The sequence below is a fragment of the Silene latifolia genome, chromosome 2 (assembly GCF_048544455.1).
Source record: "Silene latifolia isolate original U9 population chromosome 2, ASM4854445v1, whole genome shotgun sequence".
Taxonomy (NCBI): Eukaryota; Viridiplantae; Streptophyta; class Magnoliopsida; order Caryophyllales; family Caryophyllaceae; genus Silene; species Silene latifolia.
The window spans coordinates 183,018,763-183,028,964 of NC_133527.1; the positions used below are offsets into that span (position 1 = coordinate 183,018,763).

A 10,202-nucleotide genomic window follows, 5' to 3' on the forward strand; every position below is an offset into this window, starting at 1 on the left:
TTAGCAGAACAGCTGCGACTGATGACCAGATGCAGGAAAACGCCCATCCAGTAGTAATTTATCTACTGCCATAGTATTACTATCTTCTCAATCTTGAAACCATACAAAAATTTAAGAAGGTGACAGTTTGTGTCCAATGCTATCTTCCATCAAATTGTGGATAGGAACCCTATCGCATTTGATGTTGGCTTAAGTATAGCTTCAAGTACCCAAAAACAAGGCAAAAAAAAATTTGCACAGAGACAAAATATAGAATTTGATCCAAAATTATTCTTTAATACAGAAACGGTTTAATTTACAATGTATGCAGTAAAATTACATCAGTGATCTTTCTCTTTGTGGATCAAGGGAACAATGGCACAAACAAGTTTAGCGACATGAGTCAGATGACATTGTTTGAGATATAATCCTTTAATTCCACACATGGTACTTACGAGTTTTAAGCAGCCCATGGACATAAGCTCAATGGTCAAACATTAGTCCTTTGGCAAAACTAGAATAAGATTGTCCTAAACTCCTCGAGCACAATTAGCTACTTGCGAGATACTTCTGCAATTGTCCACTTGTAACAGCACTCTGGAGATCTGAGATGACCAAGAGAAAACTGATGAGGAATGCACACTAAAAAAGGATAAAAAAAAAAAAAAAAAAAAAAAAAAAAAAAAAAAAAAGAAAGACACGGAACATCCAGCATGAATATCATGCTACTGAGGAGAGCAGAACATCTCAGTCCTCAGATAGAAGAATTGACCTACCATCAGAACCTCCTATATGTTTGCCATTCACAAAAACTTGTGGGACTGTGCGGCGGCCAACAAGTTCAAGAAGAACATTTTGAATATCCGAGCCATCATCTGAGACATAGTTTAAAACAGGAACAGTTAAAATCGCTACAAAAAAAAATCGCCAGCCATCATACAGCTCAAACAAACATTGTTTCAGAACCTACCTCGAAGGTCCAGCTCCACGACAAATGGCTTCTCATGAAAATCCTTGAAAACACGCTTGGCACGTAAAGAGTATCTAGTCATAGGTAAATTATCAAATGTCAATCTTCTTAATTCTATTCTTTTTTCTATAGGAAAAGTAAATATTATTAAATCAAAGAGCAACACAGAAAGCAAGAAGTCCTCACAAATAGGATAGAAGTCCTTGAATGCAAACAATTGCCAGATCAGTTGTATAAACATAATCGGCATACCCATAAAAGCACCTATTGCTTTAGCCTACAGTGAAGCTTAAAAAACAATCCCTCCCCAAATATAATCAAAATAACATAGTCCTGATCCTAATGCCTCTAGGGCTCTCAAAACTGGCGAGATCCAAAGTGAAAATTATGCCAAGAACTACATCGAATAAGAGCTACTCCGTACTTCACATTAAAAAAAAAAACGGATTTAATTTAATGAGTCATTTTACTTTATTCCATCATAACCCAGGTCAAAGAATAATGAGTCTTTAGCTCCATTGGAAAACTTCAAAGCACACACTGTAAAACCAGCGTGAATCACCCAATAAAAAAATCCTGCAAGTACATATAGCACAATAACATGGGATTGTAGATCACCCTAAGGAGCATGTATGCAAGACAACAACATGCTAGACATGTGCTTAGCCTCGCCAAAGCAAACCCATCTCAGCAACCGTTTTAAGCGTTGAGTCCCATCATAAGCCAAAGTAAAATTTCATCCGACAATCAATTGGTTATTGATTGGTATCCCGAAGCAATCACCATACTAATCAGGTCAATCAGGCATTGATTTATGTCAAAATGAACCTATCACGGCTACCACCATATGAATTGAGCCCCATCCCAATCAACGCAAGTGAGTTTTCATCCTAAAGCCAACTATCGATACTCATCAGCTTTGCTCCAGAAATAATAAGAGAATTCTAAACTTGACTAATTCATATCATTAATCAACCAATTTAGGGACAACAAAATCACTACTATTTCAACTTTCTAATCAACTCCAAAACTAGGGTTCTATACTTCCATCAATTTGCCAATTTACCCCATAATACAGGATTAAATATCATTTTATGAGCTCAATTGGGTAACTATAAACTGTAATTTGAAAACGAAAAATAAGCGAAAGCGAGTTTTCATCCTAAAACCAATAATCAACACTCATATCAGCTTCGCTCCATAAAATTACGAGAGAATTACTACTACTTAACTAATCCATGTCATTAATCCATCAATTTGGAGGACTTCAAATCAAGGGTTCCATCTCTTTGCTAATTCACCCCATAATACAAGATCAAATCACGTTCTATGACCTTAATCAGGCAATTACAACTGAAATTCAAACAATTCAGCAAATTAACACGGAAATAACGAGCAATTGATAGAATTAAAAATTAGGGTTTGAATAAAACAATAGAAGAGAGAGAAAAATACGGGCAGTATGATTTGGAGAAGACGGCGATGCGATTGGAGTAGATGACATTGTTGACGAACGCCGAAGGTGAATTCTCCGCCATTGCTGAGTAATTAAGATCGATCACCATTATAATCGCCATTAATATAATTGGAATTAACTTCATTTTACACAAATTCATACTTTTTCCTGAAATTTTCACTTTCTCAAATTCCGCTTTTGCTTTCTTTTCTTCCTTCTCTCCTTTCCTCTCCTCAGTGTCAACACAATGACACTTCTCGTTTCTGTTGGACTGAAGACTGGTTCACCCCCTTCGTGACCTGGGGTGGTAAACGGGTTAATCACCTAATTGGGCCGGGTTTAAATTGATTTCCTTTGGTAATTTCGTATGGTAAACGGGTTATTTGTTGGATAAGAGATCAGTTCATGGACTATACATTTCAAATTTATCTTTTATTATTGTTGTTATTATACAATAGGTAATTAGAACATCTGCAAAGGCCAGACCTTATATTTTCTTTTTCCTTTTCTTATTCGTCTACTTTATTTTTTACTAACTTTTCCATTTACCCTTCTCATTTCATAACCACATCTATGCAACAATGGGTTCTCCAATTCACATACAAAAATTTGGTAACTTCCCCAAAAGTAATACTCCCTCTGTTTTTTTATATATGACTTTCTCACATTTCGAGACACTCACTTCTCTCTTCAATATCTCTTAAAATATAAGACTAAATAATATGATATGTATACTCATATGAAAGAGCTTTTCGTAAGGAATTTAATGGTAATATTTTTATAATTTTTGAACAAATATATTTTTCTAAATATTAAAGTCAAAGGCTTACCTCGTAAATGTAAAACGTCATATATTAAAAAATGGAGGGAGTACAAATTGTCTTACTTTTTTGTTGGGGCCTTCCCTAAAAACAGTAGAGCCCTAAATAATGGCGAGATTGGTGCAACAATGAGGTTACTCATTTGAGGAAAGAGAAGGCAAAAGGGGAGGTTATTTCTCTCCTTTGCGGATGTTCTTACTACTCCAAGTCATTTTTGCCATAGAACATTTTTTGTTCGAGTTATTTTCAGGTCCATAAATAAGAGCGATTTTGTTAACTGATTTGACTAAAATGGGATTGTCTTTTTTTTTTTTTTTTTGCATAATTACTTATGTATAAATTATAACGGAATGTTTGACAATGTATCCTAAATTATGATTTAGAAATGGTAAGCATGCTTTTAAAGTAGTACTCCTAGTTAATTCACCTTCACATTAGGGTCATTTGTGAAAGTGTTCATATGCATTGAGTAATTTTGAAATCCAGTAGATTTAAAAGAGTCATTTTGAGTTTAACAAAGTCCGACTCAATTCATAGTCATAAGTTAGCCTTATGGGTTAGATCATTCGAGTAATCGTCTCTTAAACTCTCTTGAAATGACGGTTCTATCTCTCACAAATTTCCGAATCGTACATATGTATTTGTTATCGATTTTGCTAATTTTGTAAATATCATTGAAACTCTCTCAAATGTCCAATTGATGGCACGAGAACTCTCCTTTGATACTTATTCATTTCCTTAACATTTTTTTTTCAAAATAAAATTATTAGAAATGGTAAAATGTGAATGCAGAGTTATCTTATTATTAATTGAAATTGAGAGTATAAAAAACTATTCATAGTTTCATACTATTAATATAAACGTGAGTCAATGAGTAAGCAATAATAGCACCAGTGGTCTAGTGGTAGAATAGTACCCTGCCACGGTACAGACCCGGGTTCGATTCCCGGCTGTTGCATTTTTTGGCTAGTTAAACCTTTTTTTTTTTTTTTTTTTTTTGACAGCAGCTTGTTAAACCTTGATGATTACATTTCTAATTCAGATTTTGCTGCAATCGACTAATTTTTTAAGCAATCAGAAGAGTTTGATTTAGATGTTACAGAAGAACATAGTTACTATTTTGATGCATGCTCGGTTAAATAACAAATCTTGATACCGCCACCAAAAGGCAAAAACACTATCTACTCCGTCACTAGTAAAAATTGCAAAAAACAATTTTAATGATTTGATAGGTCCATTTATTTGTTTACATTTTTTATTCCGATTAATATTTCAAGTAAAGGTAACACATGCTTGGAACAAATGGCGGCGTAATACTGATTTAAAAAAAAAAAAAAATGTAATAATTAGAATTAGAATAGGTAATGATTTTACAAGTACAAAATACAAACTAAAATTTTACAATACACAAATTAGCAAGAACCAAAAAATGAACAAGACTAGTCTATCTAGGGACAAGAAAATACATCTCCAAGGTCAACCAAACTTTGATCCAAATTAAATGACGCCTTTCCGTTCGATGACGACCCATCATTCAAGCTCAAGAGCGAGGTGAAGGTATTCTTAACCTTGTTCACGCATTTCCGATGCCGTATTCTCCGTAATATAACGTTTTTTTCTAGCGATTTCGATGTCGATGAGAGGTGAAGCTGAGTGGACACCGGTAGTTTCTCTTCTATTTCTTCATTTTCTGATATCTTCATGGCTTGTCGGTCTACCTCTTTACTAGCCTCCTCTTTCCCAGCCATCAATAAAAACTACGACCCGTTAGTTTCCTGTAAAACGGTTTTATGAGTTTTCAAATTTTAAATGGTGGATTATAGATTTTATTATGATGGGGGTTTAATTTGGGGTATAAATAAGAAGGAAGTGGCCGGTGGTTTTGTTTTGCGACTGTGGGTGGTAACTCTGGTAAGGTGAGAAATCAAGGGGTAGAGTTATTCCGCAGCAATTTTTTGAGAACGATATGTGGCTGGTTTCGGCTTAACTGTGGTTTTATAGTACTAGTGTACTACCGTTAGTTTACTTAACCGTCACCGTCACTGCATGCAATGTAACTCGTTTCTTTACAACTTGACATGTATACGTCCTGCCATACATACGTGTTGAGCGATAATGGGATAGAGTTATCAATATTTGTTATGTAAAATCGTTTTACATAAACATTATTATAAAATTAAATGATTATTTACTTAAAATCCTCTACTAAAATATTTTGTAGCAATTACGAAGTACTACTTTTCATAATAAGTGTACTAAGATTTTTCATTATATGTTTTTTTTTATAATGTGATATTGTAAAATCGTTTTATAGGAGACTTAGTCATAACTCACGAGTGTTTATTTTTACAGTACGAATTTTACTTATTAAATAACGTTTTTGATAAATTTAACAACCCCCGCCTCGACAAAAAGCAATTGTACCGTACCATCCTGTTTTAATTTGATAATTAACATAACATGGTAATAATTTGTATAGTAAGATGCCTAATCGCGAGTAGTGCAATGTTATACCATGACCTTAAGGTGACTTGGACCGACCCTCAAGATCGGCTGGGCACATGACGTTGAAGATGCCTAATCGTGAGTAGTGAATTGTTATGTCATAATTTTGATTAGGGCTATTGTCTGAGGAACATCATCCATCTCTTAAAAGTCATGTGTCCAAATGATTTTGAGGGTCGCTTCAAGTCACCCTAAAGGTCATGGTCATGGTACAATATAAGCAATAGCAATAGAGGTTTGTCAATAAGTTTATAAGATGATGTGTCAATTATTTTAGAGGTTTGTCTACAAACCTTCTATTGTTGGACATGGGTGTTGAAGTTCATGGATGAGAGGGGTTAGAGCATCCACATCCAAGAGGATGATATTATCCTCTTATTTTTTCTCTTTCCTTCTCTAATTTTGACACCTCAATTTCACTCATATTCCACTATCTTCATCCTCTTCATTTTAATCTTCTTAAAAAAACTCCACATCAAAGAGGATCCTCTTACCTCTACTCTCCCAAATTTTTTATACCCAAAAAATAAAAAAAGAAGTAAAGTTATGCCACATGCTAGATATTGGATGACTAGTGGGCACAAGGGCCAAGATTGCATATCCTCTAAAAATAGAGGAAGTGTTCCTCTTCCTCCTTCTAAGAGGACATGTAACCATGCTTCCACATTGAAGAGGACATCCTCTTAGATGAGAGAGGGTGCTAAGAGGATGGTCCATCCTCTTCAATGTGGATGCTCTTACAATATAGTATCCAGGTTTGTGGAGAGAGAATAAATAATGGATAGCGATAGGGCGCCATCCGGTGGTATCGAATCTCGGCGTCACCCTAATTAAAGATTGGAAGAAAGAAAAAATATTAAACTGACTTTTCATTTTAGCGCCTAACACACTTGGGTAAAATTGTAATATCATAAGAAGAATTATCTTATCTTTTAGATTTGACAAAGATGTCGACTTTGATGTTAATACAGGCATACTTAATTATTTGATGCAAATTGTGGATTGCTTTTAACACTTATTGATTAATTGTTCCAATACTCAACATTAATTAAGAATTAGGATACATCATAAGAAGGAAATTTTTGATTAATTTGGTATGTATATGCAGATTGGCAACATGTTCATCATCATCGTTAAGTTTATCATCATCCAACCAATTATTATACATCTAAACGTTGATACCGCCGTCAGGTACCAAAAATAAAATACATAGTTACACTAACAGAAGCCGGCAGTAAGTAGGGTCGATCTCCACAGAGAGGCGGTCACTATCTACTTGTCTATTCGGTCCGTCTAAGGTCACGATTGGGGGGTTTGAAATGTTTGAACTAAACTAAATAAGATAAAGGTAAGAGAAATAAGGATAAGAGAAATTAGCAAGAGAAAGAGGAAACTAGGATGTCGGTTCATCAATGAACGTCAGTCAATTGCAGGTAAAGTCACAGATTAGTCGATGTGTCGGTCTAAGGGGCAATGAATATCTCCTTCCGGTCTCAATTCGCCCTAAAATACTATTAGCTTAGTTTCCGCCCTCACTAAAACATCCTAATGTTCACTGCAGGTCTCACCCCTTCCAACCTTCCGGTCTAGGTCAAGGCTTACCAAGGTTAAAAACGGCTAAATGCATCGATTCAATTAGCTAGATACAATTAAAGCAGTGATTAACAACATAGACTTAACAACAACGACAAATCCGTAAACCTAATTCACAATTAACATCGGTTCATCGACTCCCCTAAATCCTAGCAGGGGAATTAGCTAAACATAGATAAGGGAAGAGCAAGAACGAAAAATAAAGGAATAAACATCATAAATTAAAAATAAAGTAAAGGAAGAAAAAGAGTAAGGAAAGGAATTACTGATTAAGAGATCCGAAAAAGAATGGTAGAAAAGTGTTTAACAGTGAAAAGAGAGAAGGAAAAGCATGAAGTGTGATAGAAGCGTCGTCCTAGTAGTATCCAGGATAATTATGACCTAATCCCGACTTCCTTTATATAGGAAAGTCATTATTAACATAAAATAAACCTAACACGAGTTAAAAATCCCGAGTATAATAGCTAAATACTCGATCGAGGACTTTTATATCACTCGATCGAGCAAAACAAAGCTAGAACCTCTCGATCGAGTACACTTATTAATTAGGCAATACTTGATCGAGTAGAAAAAGGGGTCGATCGAACACAATTGTACTCGATCGAGTGGTTTCCAGCGCACAATTCCTGCTTCACGCACTGAACTTCAAATGGCTGCCATTTCTTCGTTACTTGGGCAAACAGGGCGATTCCGGTGGCGTTGGACAGCTAAGAGGACAAAATTTCATCTCCAATAGGAATCACCTGAAAATATGTTGTAGAACTCGAGATATGGCTCTTTAAAGTAGGCACTAGCAATTTGAAGTTCTTTCTTTGCTTGCCTAGCTATCTTACTTCTTTGTGCATCTCAAAATAGTAGTTTGCAAGCTCCGACTCAACTCATCTCCTAAATGCATGCATATGGACATATTTTAGGCTTGTTTATGCTCCTTCCCGGTTCATACATGTAAATAATACAAGAAAAACCAAAGTAGACAATTCGGGGCATTTCGTAGCATAAAACTACGATAATAGCATAGAAATACGTGGATAAAAAGGCCAAAAAGGACTATATAAAATGCACGTATCAAACGTCACTTGTAGGATTGTGGATACGTATACTCCGTAATATAGTTTTGCTTCTAATTTTTGGCAGTAGCGATCAAATTATCATGGAAATTTGATCAACATGTTACAAATTTCATGGAAACTGGCAAAGATCTTGTATCATTCTTACTTGAATAATTCTGAAAACAAATTTATAAATTGAAATTCCTAAAATACCCTTTATTGTAAATCATTTTAAAATTCAAAAATTGTAGAAGGGAAATGAAAATTTATGTATAATTTACCATAGTGCCCTCGGTGGCACTCAATTTGAATACCACCGGGTGGCGCTATCTCGTTTTCCATAAATAATATGGTGGGTCATGTGATGAACCTTAAAGAGGTTTATTTATTGTTGGAATGAAGTTTATAGGTAGATAAGTCTGTATACTAGCTTATGTGGCATGGGAACATTGGTTGCCCTAACATTACACTACTCATGAATTAAGACTTAGATTGGGGATATTCTTTCCATATTTAGCTTATTAATGTGTATCCTTAAGGCACATGTTAGAAAAACCGATATAATATTTAATTTAACAAGTTGTTTACATTGAGTCATATTTAATTTAACAAGTTGTTTACATTGAGTCAATTTAACAAAATGCCACTTTAACTTACATGGGGATATAAATGAATCCCAGATCCTATCTAAACGGGCTAAATCTGGATCACAATAAATATTTTGGATTCAATGAATGCTGATATGAATTTGAATTTTATAATGATCTATCCTAACCAAAATTTACCATTTGTCATCCCTACGCGGGCCTTACCTCGCATTATCTCATTATGGTTACTCACCCAAGCCCATTACAACCTAAAGTAGACCACCTTTAAGGATGGTTGTGTATCGGGTTCGGGTCGGGTGAGCTCATTTGTCATATCCGTTTCATTAAAATCTCATCCAACTCATTTGTCATTTGTAAAACTAATCATCCGTCATCCATCCACCTATCATTTTATGGATTAAATAGGTGGATTGGGCGATAAACAGTGATTGTTTATACGCATGTTTAAAGTTTTAAAAATGAGGACTTCTAAATCTCTAATCAGGTGGATCGATTTTTGACCGAGTGCGGGTGAAATTGTCGTCAACAACCACCTCACCAACCCCAAAAAAATTTCTTACACAATAAGACATACTTTCTTTTAATTTTCTAACTAAAACTTGTGAGAGAAGGTCTCTCACTAAGTTATTGAGAGACCAAACTTCCGTACCCTTTTATTTGTATTTCGTACCCTTTTTATTTGTATTTCTCAGGAGACCTATTCTTTTCTAAAATTATCCCATTTATTTAAAGTTCTCACTATAAATTTTGAAAAAATGTAAATTTCATAGAATCAGGCTATAATCCATAAATTTTCATACCTGAAATAATATATAAAGAGGGACAATTAATTGATACGACTACATAGCAAGTACTCTATAATTTTATCCAGTTTCAAATCGAATAGGACCACTAAAACGTTAAAGCTCCGACTCGTAAGGAATACCTTTTTGTGTGGTTGGTGAAATCACATCTCAATCACCACAAATACTATCTTACAACCAGTTGTATATTAGCATTGTACAACCGCCTCAAAGTTGTTGAGTTCTTTACACAAAGTTGTCGAGCTATTTTATAAGTTATTGAACTAATTTAAAAAGTTATTGAGTTTAATAATTATTCCTCTTAAGCTCAATAACTTTGTATTGTAACTCGACAATTTTGTTAGTAAAGCTCGACAACTTTATAATAAAACTCGACAACATTGAAAAGATTATACATAAACTACATACAACCAGTTGT

The 10,202-nt window shown here is 34.6% G+C and overlaps 1 protein-coding gene and 1 non-coding gene across 2 annotated transcripts; one reads left to right on the plus strand and one right to left on the minus strand.

The window, feature by feature from the left end:
- Window positions 1-231: 231 nt before the first annotated feature.
- On the minus strand, window positions 232-2,819 carry LOC141643617 (glutaredoxin-C3). Its single transcript, XM_074452833.1, has 4 exons — window positions 2,405-2,819; window positions 950-1,023; window positions 756-854; window positions 232-584 (listed from the first exon to the last, which is right to left on the minus strand). The coding sequence occupies exons 1-4, from the start codon at window positions 2,563-2,565 to the stop codon at window positions 529-531; spliced, it is 390 nt and encodes a 129-aa protein (XP_074308934.1). The 5' UTR covers window positions 2,566-2,819; the 3' UTR covers window positions 232-528.
- A 1,294-nt stretch (window positions 2,820-4,113) lies between these two features.
- Window positions 4,114-4,184, plus strand: TRNAG-GCC (transfer RNA glycine (anticodon GCC)). The gene has a single exon. It is a non-coding gene; the product is annotated as a tRNA-Gly (tRNA).
- Window positions 4,185-10,202: the final 6,018 nt, after the last annotated feature.